Consider the following 24,324-nt stretch of genomic DNA (forward strand, 5'->3'; position numbering starts at 1 on the left):
CACCATGGTCCTGGAGGAACGTTGCTTCGTTTCACTGTGTACTCTGTATGTAGTTGAAATGACAATAAAACCCATTTGACTTGACTTGAATTGTTTCTTACATTTCACAGACCAATAAAAAAGCCTCCAAGGTTACTTACATTTTACATATTTTTTTCCTTCTGCTGTAAAGTTGCCATTTTGGAGATATGATTTTTTGCATGAAATGTAATGTAAAATTATGAAACAATCGACATAACTATGTAACTCATTTAAACATTAATGGTAGGCTGTTTGAATGTCCTTATTCCATGTGTCCATGTGAATTAACATTTCATGAGTCTTCCCTTCTAAATATTTTGAATGAAGCCATTAATTATATAGACAATCATTACAACATTGTCATACCAAAGAGGACTGAATTTAAAAAATCAGAGATGCTGTAACCTCACTATAGTTCAGTGTTCAGTCCAATGAACACTGAGCCATTTCTTTTGCCATTTTATTGTCTTTGCATCAACTTCTGTGATATTCAGTACTGGCAAAACTAGAATCGCAACCAAGGGTATCACAGTTACAGCTACAGTGGAACCAACTACTCAAGAACGTTAGGAGGAGGTAGGACTCTTCTGTGCTTAATTTTAAATTTTGGAACAGGAATTACAGAAATGCTTTTTTTTTACCAGAGTTAATCAATTCAGATTTATCCATGTAGAGCTTTTCACAACAGATGTTGTCACAAATCAGCTTTACAGAGATCCGGTTCCAAGCCTCTTTTGAACAAACCAGTAGTGACAGTGGCAAGAAAAAACTCTAAGAGGAACCAAGACTCAAAAGGGGAACCCATCCTCCTCTGGTCGACATACAAACATAGCACAACAAATAGTAATAAATGAAATGAGCAGAAGCTTTAAGCATTTAAACTGATCTTTGCGTTGTTGTGGTTCCATTATATATTTTTTTAAGGAACACTTTAATTTTTAATGTTTTAAATACCAACAGAAGAGGGTAAAAAAACACAAGAGAATCCAAAGAGTAACTAGGAAATGTCCATTCAGAAATATAAATATTAAAAATGTGTAATAACTTTTTGCTGCTGTCACACAAAAATGTTGAATCTCCAAAACTTTACAGGAGAAGCAAAAAACCTCTTAACTGTGAATGGAAGTCAATGTAAACAGAATTTATGCCAAGGTATTTCTGAGCATTTGTATTGGTGTAATCATCACTAGATTTTAATACAATATCAGGGATCAATCACCTGCCAGATTCATATTATTCTTATTAAAGTGTGACAAATAGTGTAATTTTATGTAGATGCACCATTGTCTATTCTAATATTTCTCATTTAAAGATAATTCTAATTTTATTTTACCTTTTTCTAATATTTAAAATAAATTAAGATCAAGCAAGCAAAACCTCACAATTATATGGATTCTCTGATATTAGGTTAAATAATCCTACAGTAATCTCACATCAACCTCAAATAAATAAGAAACTTTTTTTACATCCATTTTTTTTGCAGTTGAGTTTTGTCTACAGAGTGTCTCATTAACCGTGTGTCATTTATTTAGTTCCATCACTGTCTTGCAAACAACCCATAAAAGTGATCTATTAGAATGTCTCAGGAAGCTCAAGAAGACACTACAGCTCATTTTCCTTTGCAGTCAAAGAGACAGCAGTTGTTTAGAGGTGAGAGGTTAACTGACATGGTCAGTGATTTTCTAAAGCCAGGCTACTCTTACAGGCCTCATACATGTTTGATAGGTCTCAGGATCTCCGCTTCTTTCAGTTATGCGACACTAATGGAGTACAGCAGACACCCTGCTTTAATTCAGCAACAAATGCCTTGATCATTCATAGATAACATGAATAAATAAAGCACTGCAATTGTTTCTGCTGCTGAAATATTTACTGCCTGATTATATCAATTTTCCAACAACAAAACAATTGGCACAGGCACATGAAAAGCTCCTCTTAGTTTGACGCCAGATTGTTTGTGAATTCTGGAAGCTTATTTAGAGCTAATCAGTTCACCAACGCAGACGTGTCTGGAAGACTGAAAACATCCTTCCTGTACCTCAAATTCTTGTAAAATGGTTTAGCTGCGTGGGGTTCTGCTTTCCTGTTTATTTCACTTTATACCAGCTAAAGTTTATTCGTCTAGTCTAATTTGCTTAGAAATCATAAAAGCAGATGCACTAATAAAAATACAGGTTCCTGAATGGCCGAATGGGCATTAATGTACAGTTCTAGGAAAAATCTTGAATTGGTGTAGAACCATTACATTATGTGGAGGTTCATTAAAATTTTAAAAGGTTCTTTTATAAAAATGACTCCTTAACCCTGTGAACTGTAGGCTTTTTTTTGTTTGAAATTTAAGAGCTCCTATTAAATTATTCAGTAACTGCAAATATACAACTGGAATGTGGGAGTGAGAAGAACCTTTCTCAAGTTCAATGAACACCTGCATTATGTAAATGTCCTATAGGCATTGAAGAGTGCATCCATGCCAAGAACCATTTGGGAACCTATGTTTGCATTTTATAAAATTGATTGAACTTTTTAGCTTTAATTTAGCTTTTTTATTTTTAAGACCTGTTTTCAGTAACTACTTTAAATTAACTGCTAATAGACAATTCATGCTGTTTAAGGGCGAGGAATTATGGAGCCACATACAGGCCTTTAAGGGATCCGTATGGGGATCCATATATTGTTGTTCTATGGCATCAATCCAAAGGCATGTTTTTCTTCTTATTTCTAAAGTACGTTTTCACTTGCTTGGAATTTTGAATCAAACTTTGGGAATCGATTATGCAAGTGGTTCAAAGGATATGCTCATTGATTAGTGGCTCTCACCTTCCGCCCTGTGATGATTTATGTACTAAGGGCTATCGCCTACTATAACACATCTAATTTGATTTGTCTAAACAGCTTCATGATGAATAAAGTTTGGGTTCAGATAGCGCAGCATCAGCAGAAGCTGTGGTACATGAAAACAGGCCATAATGGAGCTCCTCTCCTCTAACCTTCCTATGACTCTATGCCTAGGCCCACAACAGCAAGCATGTTTTTATTATGTAAGTACAATATTATTTTCTTACAGGCCAGCCTTGTTATAATGACCACCCCGGGCTTAAGATGTCAAAATTGGCCGGCCATAAATAGCTGACATGTACATGCCTGTCAGACTGGCTGAAAGTGGACAGCATGCCGCTGATGCCCACATCTGCATCCGGCCTCTGGGGGAGGGGCCTCTGAAGATCAACAAATAAATGAACAAAACATCCGAATCAGCTTCTATTTTTTTCTGTATTATAGCCACAGAATTTAATTACAAGGTGAGTGTCCTAGTCTACAAAGCTATTTTAGATGTCCTCATTATTTTAATCCTATAAATAAACAAAGGAAGACAGGCTGGACTCGATAGTGAATTCAAAACTGAGATCATGAGTAAACTCCTCGCACTCATAAAGAGTAGCCCTGGAGAACATCCTCTGCATTAGGCTGGTCGATGGACTCTCAAAACTCCTGACATATCGATTATTTAATACAACACGTAATCTCCGTCCACTTAACTCTCCGCGGAAACACACCTGCATTTTCACATCTTTAAGCAGGGCCTGGCGTCCAGGGAGAACACTATTTCTTTAAGAAAATTAGAAGCATTGGAAAAAGTTCTGTAGGGCAAAAATAAGGTTTGTCCAATTCTATAACTAAATAAAGTTTTGAATTTGCTTTAGTTATTGAACTATTACTAATAATAATGATGATGATGTTAAAGATAATGGGTCAGTGGTGGTTCAGTGATTAGAGCACCAGGCTATTGAGACAGGGTTATGGATTCTAGCAAGCTGCCACGGCTACCTCCTTGCTCCCCGATTGCCACAGTGCTGGCTGCCCACCACTCCGGGCATGTGTGCTCACTAGTGTGTTTGCTCACTAGTGTGTATGTATGTGTTCACTGCACAGATGGCTTAAAAGTGGTGGCTAAATTCCATCCGTGTCCCATACAAATGGTGAATATGGGTGTCTTGTGTTGTTTCCACATTGACGCAAACTATCCTGGCTGTAATGGAGTGCGTGTAAAGAAGCACTCACTTTTACACTGAACAGACAACGTTTCTGAGAGACATTGCACACAGAATCAGGCAAAAACACTCTCACTCCCGTGCAAGCCAAGACTGCTTCCTCTTGTCTGCTAAATACCATAACAAACCGGTGAACAGACTGAAATGCACACGTCTGTACAGGATAAACACAATGGACACATCCTTCATGTAAAACGTTATGCAGCATTACTAGCATTGCAACACATGGTCTCTCGCTGATGGAGTCTTACATGGACAGCATTTCCTTCCATTTCCCATTTGTCCTGTCTTAACATTTATTCTAGAGCTGACTTATGACTTATGGCTATTTTGCCTCCTTCCTGCCTGGAATAGTTAGGAATAGTTAACACAGGTTTGATGTCTGAAGTTTGCGCTGGGGCCATAAGGCTAATATAATAGAAGACTATTGCACACAAAATGTTTTCCATGTCTTTTTAGCATCGTAACTCCAGTGCATAAGTGAAGCAGCTTGCCTTAATTGGTAATAATAATAAGTAATAAGTACCTTAATAAGTAGCTGACCTGGATTGGCTGACTGACTACATTTGGTGAAATGGGAAAATTGCATCCATGAACTTTTTCCTTTAACCAAGCGGTATCAGCAAGAGGACAGGGGACAGAACCTTAAACAGAGTGTAAGGACATGGGTATTTTGGCACTTGTGTGATGCCTCAGACTCTTGCATGAACTGTGAGTCACGGAGCTTTAGTGGCTATTCGCTGGGATGTCCGCTGTTAGGCGTTGATTAGGCCACAAGTTCATGACATGACAAGACCCTGAGTCATAAAATAGCATGATAGGAATAGCTGAATGCTGCACAACATCATGCAGCAGAGGATTATGTGAGCGGAGATGGTAATGCATAATGTCATGGCCCACTCCATCACATTAACTTGCCTGGAAGTTTGTATTTACCACAAGAGCTCCATGAGGCTCCAAATCTCTTTCAAATGTCAAATGCTTAAGTATGAGGGCACGATTTGCAGACATTTTTTTTTATTATTGCAATCTTTAAAAACCAACTGACACCTCAGTAGACTATAATGGAGACGAACTCCATTGGGATGTGGGTAAAAGCTGTGAAAAGTGTTAAGGGCTTCAAAATCTCACTACTCTTCCTGTCTCATCCCAAAGTTAGTCCTGAGAGGCAGACTAGCTCAATAGCACTCTAACTATGCAGAGCCTAATGGAGAGTATGTAGTGAAGGCAGGCATTGTAGGAGTGTCATTTAAAAAAGGACCCAATACTACAGACATTTCTACAGTATCCCTACAAGAATACAGTACACTAACAGTACACTTCTAATACTACAGTTTACTACAGAACAACTGCTGTAGTATTCTGTATCTGGATTAATATGACAGTACTACTGGAATATTAGCCTGCATTATAGCTTATTAGCATAGTATTAAACAGCAGATAAATCTGACCCTTTATTATGGTATCTCTATGTATGGAAATACACTCATTTAAAATGAACGTGTAATACAGTAAGGAAATACTCCCTCTCAACAACCGAATTTTCTGGAAATCAAACTTAAAGAACACTGATTAAAATGACATTTACAACATCATGGAATTAACCACTTCATGTGTGTTAGACTTTTAGTTAAACTTTCCAGACCATGTACGACCCTCAAACAAACCAAAACCCCCAAGTCATCTCACAGACACCACAGTTTGAGAACCACTATATAAGAATACCATATATGTAACCATCAGCCTACCTGAAACTTGCGGTATTGCTCTCGGCCAGAGCTCGGATCTGGACTCCAGTCCATCCTGGGTTAGTGTACTGGACTCGTCGCTGGGGTTTGGAGGAAGAGGCTGCAGCTCCAGCTCCATCCCAGCCGGTGAGTGACTTTGACATGGAGGAGTGAAGCGCTGCAGCAGCACAAACCCACTAGCGGACACACACCGCCCCAGCACACACACACACACACACACACACACACACACACACACACACACTTACACATTTGGGGTGGGGTTTCAATGGCTTTTGGCTAAACTTTTCACAACGGACCACACAGCGCTCTTATTGATCTTAAGTTATCATGTTAATAATGCAGCTGAGGAAGTGGCTTAACTCCAGCGTCTGGAGGGAGGTCCTACTGGCGTCTGCTCAAATAATCAGAAACTTTAGCTTTAGCGAGAGTACGTGAGATCTACACCAGCTATTACAGTGTGCTCTGTTTAATGACCAATTAATACGGTGTTTTCTGTTAAACAGTCCGTAATTACCGTAATAACACACTGGACAGTTGTATTACTGTACAGAACTATGATCGTCCAGGAACTTTATTGGATTGTCACAGATAAACAGTCTCACATTTAGCACATCAAAAAAAAAAAAAAAAAAAAAAAAAAAAAGGTTCACAGTCTTTGTGAATATTGGTCACTAAATTAGACAGCAGCCCACAAATGTCACTGGCATGATGTCCTGTTTTTTTTTTTTCGCCCATCATTTTCATGGCACATATCATGTAGTGTGTGGTCAAAAGCAGTTTCTGTGGTGTATTTTCTTCTGATGCTGATTCAGGTTATCTTTAATCTTAAAAGTCCTGCCACAGTCTGAGCATCTGAAAGGCCTTGCTTCGGAATGGAGAACCACGTGTTTGGAGAGGGTGCGGCTGTGGCGGAAGCCTTTCCTGCACACGGGGCACTGGAAGGGCCTCTCTCCGGTGTGGATGTTGCGGTGCTCCTGTAAACCTCGCTCCTGAGCAAACGCTGAGCCGCAGTCAGAGCAGATGTGAGGACGCTCACCTGCAGAAGCCAACAGGTAGGAGTTAGGAAGCTGACAAGAGTGTTGTAGGGGACCTCACACGTTCACGTGCAGGCAATAGACAAATGTAGGAGACTTTCCTCTCACATGGTGGCACCACAACTGCAGCACACCTTTCAGGGTCAACAAATATAAAGGAAATGTGAACTATTATTAGTAACTAAGTTTATTAAGAATGAGATGATTTCTAATATAGAGTCACCAATCCAACAGGACAGAATAGTCTCAGAATGGGTTATACTTCATGGGTTAACACAAAGGAGGCATCGGTAACAATAAAGTAGTGGTAATAATAATAATAATAATAATAATAATAAAATAATAATACAACTCTCACAATATGAAAGATATAACTATAGAGCTATTTGTGATGAAAGGTACAGACACATGGGTAAAACATGCAAAGTTTAATAAATCAATGGATGAATTATTGGAGAAATACAACATATATATAAAGCAAAGCAGAAACCACAAAAAGAATATAGAGATATGAAAAATTCTGTTTTATGGCCACACTGAAAAATTACAAACTGAGTGTTACAATATGTAGGGACCCTCACTGCCCCATTGGAAATAGAAAAGCAGGAAACAACTTTATATTTACAGTTAAGTCAATAAGTATTTGGACAGGGACAAGAATTTTGTAATTTTGCCTCTGTACACCACCTCAGTAAATTTAAAATGAAGGAATCAGGATGTGACTGTAGTGTAGAACTGTAGTACCTTTAACTCAATGAGTTAAACAAGACTATTGCAACATTTTTTTTTTAATAATATATTATATCGTCCATCCATTTTCATATGCTCAAAAGTGGGCAATCAAAATTTGGGCAACTGACTAATAAGCAGTTCCATGGCTCGGTGTGGCCCTTATTATTTTGAGACAACTTAAAGAGATTAAAGATCTAGAATTGATTCCAAATGTTGTATTTGCATTTGCTTTCGGTTAAAGAGAACATGAGGACTAAAGGTGTCAAAAAACAAAAACAAAAACAAAAAACACCACTTTAGGAGCAGCCAATCAACAATTCATTCTTCATTCATTAAAAAAAAGAATATAGAAATAATGCCTTGGCAAGCTGAGCACCACAGATGATGTATAATCAAAAAAATAAATAAATAAAATATAAGATTAATGTCTTTATGAATTTACATAGGGTTTAATTAAATATGCAAACCACTTGTAACACTCAAGAACAGAAAGGGCAGATTAGACCATCTAAAATTTGCCCAGTTCTGGAACAAGATTTGGATCTTTGGACAGATTAGAGCAAGATTAATTTGAGTATGGAGAAGGAAATGTTTCATAATCAGAAGCATATCACATTGTCTGTCAAACATGGCGGCGGCACTAAGAGACCCATTGTGGTGGTGTACAGTAGCGAAAATATTGGGACACAGGGAGTGTGCGACTGTTTCCAGGATTCTCTTTACTTATGGGAGGTGTTTGGAGTGTCATTCTAAGCTCACCCCTCCCTGGGCTTTGTCTGACATTAACTGGACAAAGTTTACATAAAGTCCATATCATGCATTCAGTAAATTATACAAAATCAAACTAAAAATCATCCGAACATTTCAGGCATGATTTTACATTTCATTTAACATCAAGCGAGAGATATTGGTTATTTTTTTAGAACTTAATAACAGATTTACACATTCATACATTATGATTTCAGCACACCAACCACATGATGCGACATCCTACGAATGCCCTTTGAAATTTCCATTTTAAAATAATAATTAAAATTTGTCTTTTCCTAAGACTGGTGTTCCATTGGATTTTTGAACATCTAAAAATTATTATTTAAAAGAACCAATTAATAGGAACAAGCAAACAGATTAATAAATAAAAAAAATGAAAGGGAAAAAAAAAACAAAAAAAAAACAAAGACATCAGTCACACCACCTCTGTTTCAACACTGGTTTTTACATCGACCATGGTGGTAAACCTGATGCCACTGTAAGGGTCGTCCCACCATCATACAAATTTAAATGCATTTTGTAGAAGGTCATCTTGCATAGTGATCTAATCTCAGCAAAGGGAGCGCTACTAGCACATAAACCACTTCTATCTGTGTGACTTGAAATGAAGTAAAATAGTAAAATAGTGAAAATATACTATACAAACCAACATAATGGCACATTGTTCACTGGGGAGAAAACATATTGTGCTTCAGATGGAATTAAAATTCCAAATAAGCAGCTCATTTCAGGATTTCAGGGTCTAAGACTATGATTTAATATGATCACAACATAGAGGTTCATTTTCATTAGCTGGAGCAGCATTCTGAACACCCTGACCATGGAAATTCAGCTGTGTATGCTCTCAGGAGGTTATATTTACATGTCAAGCATTTTCCAAAGTGACATACTGTACCTAACATTACTGTAGTAGAGCATTTGATATGGACCATGACAATACTTTTTTTAACTCTTAATTTAGCTAGATCACTACCTCCATTAGAGCTACATAATGTATTAAAAGTTGAATCTTTTTTTTTTTTTTTATATTTCAATTTGGCAAACAATCGACAGTAGTCTACAATTTACTACTTCATTTTTTTTAACACCACATTTGATTGTATTTTGCCTGCAAATCATTTAAAAAATAAATTAATATTAAAAAGGGAAAATGTGAACATCTGTCTGTGTTCAATCTAAAACATTTGGTGAGGTGTTTTATTTTCTTACTACAGTATCGTTTGGTATTGAGCACAACTGTGGTATTATGACAACCCTTCTCAACTTTTCTTCCATACCTGTGTGTGTGCGCTGGTGGCAGCGGAGATTGAAGCGGTCACGGAAGGTTTTGTTGCACACTGGGCAGCGCAGCATTTTCCGGTGGATGCGGAGGTGGTTGGTCAGCTGGGAGAGTGTGGGAAAGCGGAGATCACAGTGCTTACAACCCAGGCTTTGTCCAGGAGTGCACCGGTGTCTCTGCAGGTAGTCAAACCTCTTGAACTTACTACCACATGTCGGACACTCCAATGCACATTTCACCGGTGCTTCTGGCTTGTGCGGCTGGGCTTGTCCGTCACAGTTCTTATAGGCTGACCTGAGTGAAGGGGTAGTTGATCTGCCACCATAGCAGGTACCAGGAAGTGACATTTCATTAGAGTCATTAATGACTGGATGCGCCTCTTCAAGATTCAGAACAGGCTTTGTGTCAACCAGAGATGGGTTAAACACAGCTTCAGAAAACTCCTCCTCTTCAAAACGCTCATTCCCACCACTGACCTCCAGGCTGAGGCCATCAGAATGGAAGATGGTTTCTGAATCCTGCTTTAGACACAGCTCATTCAAGCTGATTTGATGCTCTCTGAAATAGATTTAGTTCAAAGGATTAATTATTAAAATAATAAAGCAAAATAGTGAACAGTGAAAAAGAAAATAAAACCTCTGCAGTAAAACCTTTTTTTTTTTAATCTGCAAATTGGGCATTACATATTTGTACATTATTTATTATCATTGAAGTTTCAACAAACATAGTAGGCCTTAATAGATGCTTAGCAGATGACAATTTCAGGACATTTCTCTGACTCTTCACAGTTACATAAACCCTGTGCAAGTGCCAGAATGCAACCGCTCAATCATTAATCATGAGCTCCTCTGAACATCTGGCCGATCTGAATTAATGCTAACTGATGACTACAATCTGTTCATCAAACCATCACAGGGCAGCCATGGTTAAAGGTTAGAGGAGTGGGTTTGGATCGGAAAGTCATCCAGGAGATTTAACCAGTGAAAAAACTGCACCATGTCCTCATCCACAGCTGAGCAAGGCACCTAACCCTAATTGCTTCCTGGGTGCTGAAGTCAAGTCAAGTCAAATTTATTTGTATAGCGCTTTTTACAACTGTTGTCGTCTCAAAGCAGCTTTACATAATTAGTACTTAATAAAGGACAGAGACAGAGAAATAAACCACTCTGGGAGTGTGTTCCAACATCTCCAATTTACTAGTGTGTGTGTTCACTGCCATGGATGGGTTAAAGCTGCCCGCATCAGATCCCTGATGCTGGCCTTTAAAGCCAAGAATGGACCAGCCCCTCCGTACTTGAGGACAATGGTTTCAAATTTTGGTTAAGAGTATAAGAGTACATTTGACCAGGGGTTCAACTGTATGTGAACAATAAATCACAGAAACACCCTACAAAATGTTTGATAAAAGAACTGAAATGCTCAATTAAAAGTAACAAACAAATAAACTAAGTCTAAACACTGTGTAACAATTTGTTAGAGATTTGAGTGTCAATATGACATATTTCTTACTGTAACAGAACAGAGACCAGTAGGAACATTTAAAATATGCACCACCATCTCTCAAACTAATCACTTCCCATTTACTAACCCTGACATGCAGCCTTACCCAGAGTATCCATGACCTGTCCTTGTCTGTGCAGCGCAGTCCTGTCTGTCTCTCTCTGGATCTTGTTCAACTCTGTTATCCTCCAGGAAGCATGCAGCCATGATCACAGCCTCCTCCAAGTTCTGTGGCTGTTGTTTTCTTGTCCTTTCTCGTGCACCTGGTGGGAGGAGAGAGAGGAATTTCTGGAGGCTCACTCTTCTCACCACCTCCTCAGAGCTGCATCTTTCAGGTTGGAGCCACATCTTGGCTGCATCCTCCACCCGAAGCTTTAGTTCCCGCAGACCCTTGTGGGGTTCATACTGGACGTCGCTAAAGTCCCTCCACCTCTGAAGCTCCGAGGCCCACGCCTGCCTCCTGGCATCTGCTTTCAAAGCTTCGTAATTCAGCAGACTGGATGAATCACGACCCTCTTCATGTAACGTCTTCACACACAGAAGCTGTGCTAGCCGTGAGCCCCACTGCTCCTTTGGCAGCTTGCTGCCGTCCAGAGCTCTCTCAAACACAGACAGAGAAAGCTCCAGATCATCTCCTCTCAAGTCCAGACATGGCAGGGGCAGCGGATTTAGGGTTGCACTGTCTGGATGTAAAAGGTGAGCAAGAAACTGGGCCTGGATGTCTCCCTGAAGAGCTACAGCTTTTTGGAGCTGAACGTGGAGGTCCAGCAGAGACCTTAAACACCGGATAACATCCATGGGTTCTTCACTTGGACTCTTAGAGGGGGGAAAAGAGAGAGAACGAAAAAAATAATGAATGTGTTTAATGCAAGTGTAGACCACCATCATATTACAATAGGTATTTCTACAGGATTCCTATAATAATTTTGTAGCAAATTCAGACAATTACAATAGTATTAGTACAGGATACTACACTAGTACTGTAGATTACTAAAGGATAGTTCTAGCCAAAGCATGGTATGCAGAAGGGAAAACATAGGTTATCATAAGTACTGCACAGTGCTAGAGGACTATTTTAGGTTCTGTATATTCATATACTAAGTATTTTATATTAATAAGGGTTATGAAAAGTTGAAAATCTGACAAATCCAAATCCCAGCGTATAAAGGTCGCCTGATACAGCAAATATGGAGCAACAGCAGCAGCAGCAGCTAAGGAGAACCAACCTACCTCAGTCAGAAAGTGGGCAAAACTCCACACCAGCAGAATCAAGGGGTGCAGAGACGCAGCTGTAGATGCGGGGCGACTGCTGTCAGTGAATTAGGCTTGTGTTATTAGAGGCTGTCCAGTCAGAAATCTCAGTTAGGAGGCTGTATTTATTACAGATCGCTTTATATCGCCGCCTCTTCTGCTTCTTCTTCGTCGCGATCCGTTTATTTTGTGCTCTCTGCTGGTGGGGAAAGTGCGTTACTGCCCTCTATTGAGAGGCGACAGTGGGGAGTACAGAGGTGGTGGTGGTGTTTTCCAGGCTTAACCAGTGGCAGAATACAGGTCATTAAGACTTTACACAGGGACATTTAAATGGGGGAGCTATTTTCTTTGCTAATCTAGACAACTACTAAGAGACAGCGACAGGTTTTTATAAATAGCATAATATAAATAGAAAATGGCATGTCAAAAGTTAGTAGAAAAGTTTGAAAATAATTGATAGTACTTTTTAATGCTCCCTCTGATTCACATTACCCGTGACATACTGGCGACCCCCGTATTATTGCTAATCTGGGACGACCACTTAAGTAATTTTAAGGGAGTCAACAATAATGATTACAATTAATAATAGTAAAAGAATTTTATTTTCCCTGAAATAAACAACTTGGCTTTCCAAAATCCACAAAGCAGGCTGTACAGTTTTAGCTTGAGAAATTGTTCCACAGACATTTAAATATCAGCCCTAAACAAAATTTCCACGTATATTACAAGAACAAAACTAATCATTAAACATTATTATTATTATTATTATTATTATTATTATTATTATTATTATTATTATTATTAATAATAATAATAATAATAATAATAATAATAATAATAATTTTAGAGTAATTAAATGAAGTATCCCACTTTGACAGTATCAAATGAAAAACTCCGGTGCTGCGGCCACGCCCCCTCCTCCCAGCTGTGACGGCCCTGTTGCTCTTCCACGCCTCTGCGTGGCGCTGCTTCTCTGCCACCCTCCCCGCTCGTGTAACGGGACCATCAGCAGCCTAACAAGTGACGAGGGTTTTGCCTATAAACAAACGCTGTTATCCAAGTTCAGTTTCAGTAACTGCGACTAAGTACAGCTTAGAGGTCGAAACACCTCCCCAGATGCCAGGCCGTGTACAGAAGAGGTTTGCTCTTGTCAGTCTCGTAGTGTGCGATATTAGCGCTAGTCAGTCAGTTACAGCCACTGTTTACATTGCTGGCTAATCCCTTAGCGGCGGTCCCAGCAGCTTTATAGCTATTTTCCTGCACTGCCGTTGTGTTTTAGTGAGAGTTGCACATTGCCATAGTTGGTAGCCGCTCGTGTTACTGTTAGCTGAGCGCTGTCATTAACTTTGGTTGCTGTTGTAAACTTGTTTGGCCTGTCTGCCGCTGGATATCGTGCTGTATTGTCGGACTACCAAGTATGGGGATGTGCTTGCCCTGTCTGGGTGGAGCAGCAGACGACGTTGTAGTAACGCCCGACCCCGTAAGTACAACTATAATACCCGTTGCGTTACATTTTCTACATATATGTTTCACACATGCATGTTATTTATAGACATCTGCACTTTTATTTGAGAAACAGGTCATATATATTTATATATATATATATATATATATATATATATATTGCCATTCTGCTGTACAACAGCTGTCAAAGCCCTCACTATCACCCGCCTTTCCCTTGTTGTCTGACACTGATGACATTAGGCCTTAGGAGGCTTAACTTCTCCTAGCAGCTGGTTCTTTCTAGACTTTGACCCCACCCTTAAGACAACAGGTTACTCACTCAATTATGAATTAGTCTTTACCAGCAACGTTACTGAGTAAGACTCCAGTGAAATATCAATGAGTGGGTCATACTGTATGAGGCGTCACTCTATAAGCCGGTAATAATATTGCCTTGTCACCTCACCTTCATTCCTCTTACAGGAAACCAGAAGACGACAGTTAGCAGAAGCAGCAGAGAAGAGACAGAAAGAGGTAAAGGCTTTACGAACTTTAATTTCACAGAGTAAGTTAGCCTAACAGATGCACTTGCAGCTCTGCGATTTATTAAACTGAGCAGACAGAGAGTATGTTCTCTAAAAGGCAGGTAATGCTTGTCACTGGCTCAATCATACTCTTTTTTTTTTTATATTTATTTACTAGTGTATATGGTTGGTTGTTCTGATTTTGACCCGCAGCACTTCAGCACTGCTTACACTTGCACCAACAACATCCAGTCTACAAAACAATAGTTTTTTGTCATAGTTTCCCAACATGTTTGCTCAGATTCTCCATGTTTTAACTCTTACCTGTGGCTCAGCGGTTAGAGCGCCAGGATATCGATAACAGGGTTGTGGGTTCGATTCCCGGGCTCGGCAAGCTGCCACTGTTGGGCCCTTGAGCAAGGCCCTTTACCCTCTCTGCTCCCCGGGCGCTGGAGTTGGCTGCCCACCGCTCTGGGTGTGTGTGTGTGTACTCACTGCCCCTAACACATGTGTGCGTGTGAGTGTGTGTTCACTACCAGATGGGTTAAATGCGGAGGACACATTTCGCTGTACAGTGTACCGTGACAAATACGTGCACCTTTACCTTTATCCTTTACCTTGGCTGTTGTCATAACCACAGAGCTGAAGACGATGCCATCAGCCAGTCAGTGCAGTTAACACATCCTTTCTCTATGTTTCTAACTTGTGTCACTAGCACTAGCATTGATCAGAATAGATGTTAAGAACTATTTTTAAGGCCTTTAGTACTTCTGTCAAGTCTGAATCAGGCTCTGAATTATGAACAGTGAATTGTGTATTTGGAGGTGAGCAAAATGAGCAAAACACTGCTTTAAACATTACACTTACGTTTGCATTTAAGGCATGTAGCAGACGCTCTTATCCAGAAAAAGTGGATAAGAGCTTACAAAAGTGCTTTGCTAGTTTAAATAGACTAAGAATTAGGTTTAGACACTACTTTGACTCTACTTTGACATTACTTTGACTTTAGTACCCACACGCTCACCTGATGTAGATGTATTAGAAGAAACAAAAACCTGTTAATTCAATCCATTCGAGTCATTGTCCATCACATATCAAATTAGAGAATTTGAGGGATTGATTTTGGTTTGTCCCTCATATACATTGTGGACCCTTTAGAGATTTTCATCAGCGCTCGCTGCTCGTCGAGCTGCTAAAGCAGCACGGTAAGTAGAGCACCATCTTTTAATCCCTCCACACTTCTGGAATCTGTGCCTTCAGGCATCCAGTTCACACTGATTTTCTACTGTGGCTGAAATTAACCTGGCTGCTTCTCTGAGACCATAATACTAATGCTTGTGGTGACTGTTTTTGTGTTTATTCTTCACAAATGTTAAAGAAAATGTAAAGAAAAAAAGAAATGTAAAGTAAGATGATTGTTGTTGTCCCGATACGTGAGTAGACCTTAAACATACTAAACCTGAATGATCGACAGTTTTGCAGTGTTACAAAATGATAAGTATCATAGCAGAGAAGCCTGACGATGGAAACTGTTATCGTTTTGTGATACTGTAATAGAGCAATTGCATTCTACCACACAAAATACGTTCCCTGCGCACACAATGCATCACTTTCCATGGAGTTCCACGTCCTCAGCTTGCTTCTGATGAGCACAAAACACTCAGCTGCTAAATATATAGCACAGGCTAACAAGTTGTCATGTTAGAAATTGTTATAATTAGGAAAAACTTTAAAAAAAAATAAAGGTGCTAAAGAAGATTCTTTGAGCAATGAACTATTTGTGATTCCAGGAAGGATCATTTTTAGGGTGTAAACAGTCATCTAAAACACATACATCTCTTTTACAATAGTAGTTTATTATGAAAGCAAAAACGGTTCTTCTATGACATGACTCAAAGACCCCTTGGAAGAACCTTTATTTTTAAGTGTGTAATGTTTTGAAGGAAATGTTATCTTGTATACAGTATAAGCTGCAGCATGAGATGTCTTATCAAGTACCTTTCTCCTGTCTCTGTCTGTAGAGCACACACAGAGGCATTAAAAACCCAGAAGCCGTGGAAAGGAAAAAGAAGAAACAGGAGGAGATGGAAAAACAGGAAATGAGCACATCACCCTCAGGAGGTGGGGGGCTGAAGGTAAATTATGTCAGAAGTGATGTGTACTTTGATACTTAGAAATTGTATCTACTGTATTCTTTATGCTCTTTGGAAAGTGAAGAGAACATTGGGCTTTATTCACCAACTGTTCCTAAGAAGAACCTTTCTCTTAAAACCCACTCCTGCAGTTTTCATGAAGATTCTGACATCCCCTTTTTTGGGTTTCTCCATTCAGAAACCCAAAAAAGGGGATGTCAGAATCTTCATGAAAACTGCAGGAGTGGGTTTTAAGAGAAGGGGAGGCCGGTGTTTAGTTCAAAGTGATAATTGGATCATTATAAGAGCTGAGATTTTGTATGACTTTTCTTTATTCAGAAACAAATGTAAGAAAATCATTAAAAAGCCTATGTACTGCCTATTTAATGCGCCTTATTTTAATGCGTCTTCTTTCACTTTGTACATAGTGGCAGGTTGGCTAACACAGGATGAAGAGAAGACAACTAGCGTGTGTCAGCTCCATGGGTCCGACTGCCTGAGCAGCAAATCCATCAAAACAAAGGTCTTTCGTTCATGTTTGTTTCGTGTTTATATATATATATATATATATATATATATATATATATATATATATATATATATATATATATATATATATATTGCAAGCTAGTCAAGAGAGTGTGTGTGTGTAGCATCTAGACATTATTTGCCAAGCTTTTTGCAAGGTACTTCTTTTCAGGCCTCCTTGTTGGCCAGAGCTCTTTGCAGGACATGCCTTCTTTATCATGCCAAGCCAAGATGTGCCAGCCAATGGATTGTCTGAAAGAGCTAAGAGCAGTAACGCTTGGCTTTTAATACACTCATATTACCGTATGTATCACTACTGAGAGACATTGCATTCAGTCACTACAACGCAACGGTTTTCTACAGCTCTAGAGCTCACAGATCAAGGTGCTTTCTTTCCAGATAGAATGTTCTCATGCTTGTCTTAAACCAACCTGTTTTTAAGCAATGGTTCCAGATGAATGTAATTCTGAAATATGTTTCTATCACCTAAAAATCACCTTTTGTACACATTTTGTCTACTGTGTGTTTGGCACATTCAGCTATTTTAGCTTTCAGTTGTATTCTGCAGTGGTTTGGTTGAAGCATGACTGTGCAATATAAATTATTGGTTGTGTCTGTTTTGTACAGCATGTGAACGATTTCTAATTTAACAGAGTGAAGGTAGAGGTGTGGAAAAAGGATACTGATGGTTTAAACCGGTCAGTTTGGTATCATAGCAAACATTTTGTTAATATACATCAGCTTTATTGTTTGCAACAGTAAAAAAATGAAGTTAAATGAAGCGACAATGGTTATTCTTGTTTACTCTGAAGGTTTTTTTGTCAAATGTAGGAAGGGGATCAGAATTTTATGACCCAATAGCCATGTCCCAGTTCACCTCAGCGTGGAAAAAGACCTGCCTTCCTGACTTCTTCCTTGTAGTGTACGTACCGTGTACTGCAAGACAGGCATCCAGCTGAGATGTGGAAACATATTCTTCACAAGATTCTCTTACCTTCACAAGATTCTCTTCATGTGTGTTTTCCTTAAACTAAGGGTGGGGAGGCGGGGGGGTTTCCTCCGTCCCAAAATTGTGCTGCCGTTGTCAATGCTCAGACGGGCCCTTAAAGAGGATGAAGATGCTGTGCCACTTTAATGGGTCTGAATAAATTCCTCTTATTTTACCCATGTTCTTGTTTTCTCTTTAATGGTGCTGTACAAATCCTCTCTCGCACACACGCACTTAAACTCGCACACACATGCAAAAAAAAAAAAAAAAAAAGGTATTTGCTGTATACATTTCAGCCAGTGGAGGTCACTGTAAAACAGCTGTGCAAGAGGAGGCGATTGTCTGCTCCATTACTCATCTAGTCAAGATTTATCCCCTATGTTTATTTTTAGTCTCTGTTATACAAAAAAAAGGTTCACGTTAGCATATTTTACCCCAAATCAGACACATGCTGATTTATGTTAAAAGCATACATTGTATATGTGATTATCCTTGCAGTAGAGGGAGTGGTCATTACTTTTACATCATCATACTACAATTACTCACCCAAAACAGTATATAGTCTTTAACAGGAAAATCATCTGATAGAAAGTAAGCAACTTCCAGGAATAAATCAAACTGCATAATATTGATATTATGATCTCATAATAGCCTAAATAATACATAAAACAATATTGTTGATATTGATAATTATGTAGGGGCTAATGTAAATGTATGTACATCTATCAAGGGAAATATTAACACCTAGCAGTGCCTTCCCTCAAATCAGTCCTGAATTCCAAAGACAAGATGAGATGACAAACTTCAAGCTTTAGCTATACAGAAATCTCAGCTAAACAAACGAATGTTGATAGGCTAGTAGAATAATGAAGAAAAAAAAAACGGTCTACACTAAATATATCAAACGCAATCCCAGTTTAGATGTGATCGTCAACGAATCCTTTCATAGCATTCTGAGATGTGAAAATAAAATAAAAAAATTAAAAAACAAGTAACATAGTCTGTCTTTTGGATTCCAGTCCATGCTCTCTCAATATCATCCACCCTGTAGTTCAGAGCCTCTGCCTGTTGAAGATGCAATGTGTCAAAAGAGCTAAATCAGTTGAGAAGCTCCTAACCCTAAAAACAGCCTGTGTTGTGTATTTACACTCGAACAAAAGTGAAACTCTGAAATGAAGTCCCAGGTTGTGATTGCTCAGCTCAGATAACATTTCAATTATTAGACGAGGATAAGACTGTTCTACAACTTCAAGATTTGCATAGAGGAAGGCTGCACGCTCTTTGGTAAAATGCTGAACAAAAAAATGCTAGAACATGGTAACAGCTGTGCTTTATGTCAGTGAACTGCATTACAGAGAAGAGGTCCACGCGCTCCAACATTCTTCACCTCTGCCTTTGGCCTTTACTTCTTACTTTTGTAGTGAGCTGCTACCACCAGGTAGCTGTCGGGTGTGAGGTCTTTGATGCTGGGGGATTTGCTGGAGATGGGTGAGGTCTTGCCCTCCACGCGCGAGATCTGGAGCATACGGCAGGGGTCATGCTTCAGCAGGTAGCTCTCAAAGGTCTCCCAGCCACCACCCACTCGCACCATCACATGCTTATTGTGCAGCATCTAGACAGAGGGAGAGAGCAGAGAAAGAATATGCTTATGTGCTCATAATAGTCAGTCATTTATTCCAAGATTTTGAATGATTTTACACCCACTCTCACCTTCAAACCTGATAAGGGGGCCGATGCAAGATTCTACCATAGGTTCATGGACAACCTAACAGTCACCTATATATACGTATGTCATCTGTGATGCATCAAGATACTGAGAAGAGTAAACCAGAAATACTCGCCTCAACACATACAGACACACCAAGTCCCTGAATTCACTTTCGTTCTTTCAACACCTTCACTTGCTTCTTCACACCCCTATATTGGTTTACTGTCACCTGGTGCTCCCCAGAGGCGCATTCCCAAGTGCCATGGCAATCTCTCTCCAAATCCAATAAAGCAGAAGGGGAATAAAGGGAAGGCCATGCTTCTCCCAGACCGGCTGTTCGCATACTTACATTCCCCGGAGGGCCTGACCCAGTCGCTCATTTGCATATTACAGGCCCTCCTCCCTTCTTTACTTTCCTAACAGCTGGTTGCATAGTCCTAATATAGTGTAATATAATCCACATATATGTTATAATATTTGACGGTACTATCCTAGAATAGGAATAGTAGCAAAGTAATAGACATACAATTTATGTATACACATATAAACACATTTTATTTAGATTTTGTTATGATATACACACACACACACACAATAAAACACATAGACTACAAGGGGACACCTGCTTGTTTCTTCCAAAAAGGGTATTAAAAAGAGTGTATCCTGTTGTTGTTGTTGTTGAAGTAACTGTCTCTACTGTCCAGGGAAGGCTTTTCACTAGATGTGGAGCATTGCTGTAAGGATCTGATTGCGTTCAGCAACAAGAGCAGTAGTCAGGTCAGGATGCTGGAAGATCACCAGTGTTGGATGGAGCACCATCATTCCAGAGATCACAGTTCCACTGCTCCACAGCTTATTGCTGGGGCAGGGGGGAGCTTCTCTGCTCCAGAGAGGCCTACTCTATTGGCAGCACCTCTCTACAGGGACTAGCCAAGCCGTGTGTGTGCTTTTGTACATCTGTGTCAGCAATAGATGCAACGTAAAGTAATGAAATGCATTCATTTGAATTCAATGGGGTGTCTACAAACATTTGGACATATAGTGTATGTGTGATTGTTAAAAAAAGTAGTAATTTTATGTTGATTCCCTGTCTCATTCCTGAAGATGCTCACATAGCAACTGTACCCATCATTTCACCAGCATCTCCTAGTTTCTGGGTTGCCACCCTAAGGACACAACTTGAAATGCACCCAATCTACATAAATCTTACTGAAGCTACTTCCATAAGCTCACAGAAGACTGACAGTTCAATGATCGTGTCTCGACCAAGCCTAGAAGCCTTGCCAATACCTGCATCCTTTACATAAGCACACAAGTGCACACAGCCATCGACCCACTTGATTAAACTTTCATAAAGCCTGAAAATGACAAGCTATCATTCTGGCCCTTCAGTCTAGCAAATCTCTCTCAATATAAGAAGCTAACTGAGCAATACACAGCTGTCCCACACCCACATAACATTCACCCATACCTCATCAGAAACAAATCCCAGAGGGGAGGCAGCAAACAAACAAACAATAACAACAACAGAGGCCGTCTGAAGGACTGAAGCAACACAGAGCCTATTTTTCTATACTCTGAGAGGGGTTTATACAGCCCGGGGGGGAGGGGGGGTACAATAACATGAAACATTCATAAAGCGCTTAACAGGATGAGGGTGCGGGGAGACCAAGAGGTCAGCAGTGGGACATGCCCTAAGGCACTGCAGTCGCTGACATAATAGGCTTTGGGTGGAGAGAGGAGATTTCAATCATATTTTACAGAATACAGTAGGAGAAAGGGTTGAGATATTGAAAACCTTTGCTTTCCACAAACACTGTAAGACAGCCTGGGTGCATTATTGCATTACCCTGCAGAAGTGATATACCAAGATGCGAATATACCCGCACACAAACACACACACACACAGTCAACAGGGTAAAAAACGCTGAGGGAGAAGGTTATCAGTGAAGGTCAACATCTCCATTGTCAGCAGTTCAGCTGCTGCTAAAGACTTTCTGGTGTATAATCTTTTACTGTTGAGCTTGAGCACACAAGACAGACCATTACAAAGCAAACACTATCCATTTGTCACAGGGTCAGGAGTGCGTCAGCAGCTCTGTTAAAATGAGCGGCACACTTTAACTTGACAGCTAAATTATAACTGAAGGTTAAAAAAGTGTCCTGTATCTCTCCTGCTGTCTTCATCCCTCCTGCCAGTGTAAGGACAACCACTTGTTCACACAGATGAGATTTTTTAATTGCTGTCTCCAACAGAAGAATGCAGTGTTAAAAACTCATAGGCTGACTCGCCATGACCTCTAAGAGACAAAAAGATTCTGTCCTTGAACAGGAGGCATTCGAAGGATAGGAATTTTAATCGCTATGTGAATTATTTGAATGGGAGAGGATTGGGTTGCCTTCACATAAAAAAAAAATCTGAAATCAGTGGCCTTGGTTGCTGGGCAACACACCGTTATATGTACAAGGAAAGGCTCTCTCATTTATAAACAGTGATGGCACTGTAGGTCTGCATGTTTGGGTTCTAAGCACAACATTTGGTGGTATTTATAAGGTGAGCTGATTCTGAGGGCACCTGCGGAACATCAGTAGGATTCCTGGAGAGCAGTCCTGGAGAAAGATCAATTTTACTTAGTTAACATTTTACACAGTGGTCGATGCTTTACCTTTCATAAATCAATCCATTACTTTAATCTCTATTGATTCATCTTCAGCAGATGAACACTCACAGATGGGATATAGGACATGGCGATCCTTGTGCAGTTACTATTGGATATCATTGGCTGGCAGCAAGTACACCACAATCGATCTATCTCTCTATCTATTTCTCTATCTATATGGACTAGACAGGCTGTGTGTGCATTTGCACATCTGTGTCAGCTATGGGTGCGACTTAAAATAGCTTAATGCATCTATGTGGCACCATGCCTTATGCCAGGTATAGACTAGAGGGGTATAAAGCTCCCCAGCATTGAGTTGTGGAGCAGTGGACCTGTGTTCTCTGGAATGATGGTTCTCTATCCAGTACTTCTGGGATGAGTTTGGGAGTTGGCGATGTGGCGGGAAGGTGATCATCCAATACCCTGACCTCACTAATGCTTTTGTCACTGAATACAATCAAATTCTCACACCAATGCTCCAAAATCTATTAGAAAGCCTTCACGAGACAGTAGAGACTGAAAAAGGCTAAACCCTTTTTAATAGATAGATAGATAGATAGACTTTACAATAATACGGCACAGTAATACAATAAATAAAAGTAAAACACCTAACCTAACCAGAGTGCAGTAATAAAGAATAAAGAATAAACATGAATAGTGTGCAAGAGGGGCAGGTATCAGCAGATAAATTACAATATACCCTTGATTTCAGAAGAAACAATACATGTCCCAATGCTTTTGGCCATTTAGTGTGTATATATAGTACTGTGCAGAAATTGACAGTGGCATTTTTAAGACAATGTATCTTCATTAAAATGTAAATTCTAAAGAAAGTAGTTGTGATCTTTTGAACTAGTTTAAAGAACAAAGTCTGGTTCCAGATTTCCCTTGGACAACCTCAGCCAGTGCATAGATTTCAAAACATATTTTACAATCGAGTCACTTGATGCCTTCTTCAATAATGGCATTGATTTGCAATGATTTACTGGTTCTCTAATGTGTTATAGACAAATTCCAGCAGCAGATGCTTTCTCTTTTTTCATATTACATTACATTTGCGATATCATAATAACAAACCCTAATAACTACATAAGGCTGTAAGGATACATAATTAAATTCATGATACTGGGTTCATGATTTGATGTACTGAACTGAATGATGAAAAAAATGCTGAGTATCCACGTTATTGCATAATCTACTAATTGGACTAGAGCTCGGAGGTGGGCAGTGCATTGGAGCTGGTTGCTTGCAAACTGTGGTCTAAAATGTGAACTAAAATGTGCCCATGATAATTATATAGATATTAGATAGAGATTATGCACATGGTAATGCTTCAAATCGAAGCATTCAAAAATGCATTATTACACACCTATTAACTCCAAAACTTACTTAGATATTACATTTACAGTAGTTACCATATCATTTCAATAATCAAAAAGGAATAATAATGAGTTTCATAAGATTAATAACTGAATAATGACCCAAAATTAAAAACAGCCCTGCGCTGTGGTTCTTCATATTCCCTCTAAACTCATTTTAGCTGGTGTGTTAACATGATGCATTGGCAGTGTCACACTGTTCAATTAAAGCAAAGCAATAACACGCCTGCCTCAGAGAGCAGCATCATGCTAATTGTGTCATTATGAACATGTGCACACACACATACTCACACACACACTAATCTAAAGAGGTCTGAGTGGAGCTGATCGAGGTAAGTGGCATTTCGACTGTGTCGACTGCCTGAAACACTGTCTAATGTGATTTAGAGGCGTGATTGAGTATGCCAGCAATGCTAGGAAGTCGAGTGTGTTTAAGTGCCTTCCTGCAGAAATGTTAGCATAGCCTGTTACATTTCTACGCATCACAACAGCCCTTGATAAGAGCTATATTTAGTCCTGCATCTACACTTCAAAACCCGCTCAACATCAAATACAGTCGGAGTAAGCCACACAC

The 24,324-nt window shown here is 39.5% G+C and overlaps 3 protein-coding genes across 3 annotated transcripts in view; 1 reads left to right on the plus strand and 2 right to left on the minus strand.

Moving 5' to 3' along the window:
- Positions 1-6,387: 6,387 nt before the first annotated feature.
- LOC140547043 (uncharacterized) lies at positions 6,388-12,553 on the minus strand. The gene is made up of 4 exons (XM_072670563.1): positions 12,368-12,553; positions 11,244-11,953; positions 9,636-10,195; positions 6,388-6,857 (listed from the first exon to the last, which is right to left on the minus strand). The coding sequence occupies exons 2-4, from the start codon at positions 11,933-11,935 to the stop codon at positions 6,589-6,591; spliced, it is 1,521 nt and encodes a 506-aa protein (XP_072526664.1). The 5' UTR covers positions 11,936-11,953; positions 12,368-12,553; the 3' UTR covers positions 6,388-6,588.
- An 821-nt stretch (positions 12,554-13,374) lies between these two features.
- On the plus strand, positions 13,375-18,182 carry svip (small VCP interacting protein). Its single transcript, XM_072670606.1, has 4 exons — positions 13,375-13,868; positions 14,315-14,365; positions 16,377-16,490; positions 16,916-18,182. The coding sequence occupies exons 1-4, from the start codon at positions 13,806-13,808 to the stop codon at positions 16,928-16,930; spliced, it is 243 nt and encodes an 80-aa protein (XP_072526707.1). The 5' UTR covers positions 13,375-13,805; the 3' UTR covers positions 16,931-18,182.
- Positions 18,183-18,365: 183 nt separating this feature from the next.
- The window catches only part of gas2a (growth arrest-specific 2a), a 30,813-nt gene continuing 24,854 nt past the window's right edge, over positions 18,366-24,324 (minus strand). Inside the window, exon 8 of the mRNA XM_072670596.1 lies at positions 18,366-19,615. Coding sequence (XP_072526697.1) covers positions 19,406-19,615 — 210 coding nt within the window. The 3' untranslated portion in view covers positions 18,366-19,405. The remainder of the gene's footprint in view (positions 19,616-24,324) is intronic.

The sequence above is a fragment of the Salminus brasiliensis genome, chromosome 2 (assembly GCF_030463535.1).
Source record: "Salminus brasiliensis chromosome 2, fSalBra1.hap2, whole genome shotgun sequence".
NCBI lineage: Eukaryota > Metazoa > Chordata > Actinopteri > Characiformes > Bryconidae > Salminus > Salminus brasiliensis.

Coding starts and splice junctions, on each gene's coding strand:
- LOC140547043 (XM_072670563.1), bottom strand. CDS start 11,935: ATGGATGTTATCCGGTGTTTAAGGTCTCTGCTGGACCTCCACGTTCAG. Junction 10,196..11,243: donor ACAGGTCATGGATACTCTGG/GTAAGGCTGCAT, acceptor AATCTATTTCAG/AGAGCATCAAATCAGCTTGA. Junction 6,858..9,635: donor CCACCAGCGCACACACACAG/GTATGGAAGAAA, acceptor TGGCTTCTGCAG/GTGAGCGTCCTCACATCTGC.
- svip (XM_072670606.1), top strand. CDS start 13,806: ATGGGGATGTGCTTGCCCTGTCTGGGTGGAGCAGCAGACGACGTTGTA. Junction 13,869..14,314: donor TTGTAGTAACGCCCGACCCC/GTAAGTACAACT, acceptor TTCCTCTTACAG/GAAACCAGAAGACGACAGTT. Junction 14,366..16,376: donor CAGAGAAGAGACAGAAAGAG/GTAAAGGCTTTA, acceptor CTCTGTCTGTAG/AGCACACACAGAGGCATTAA.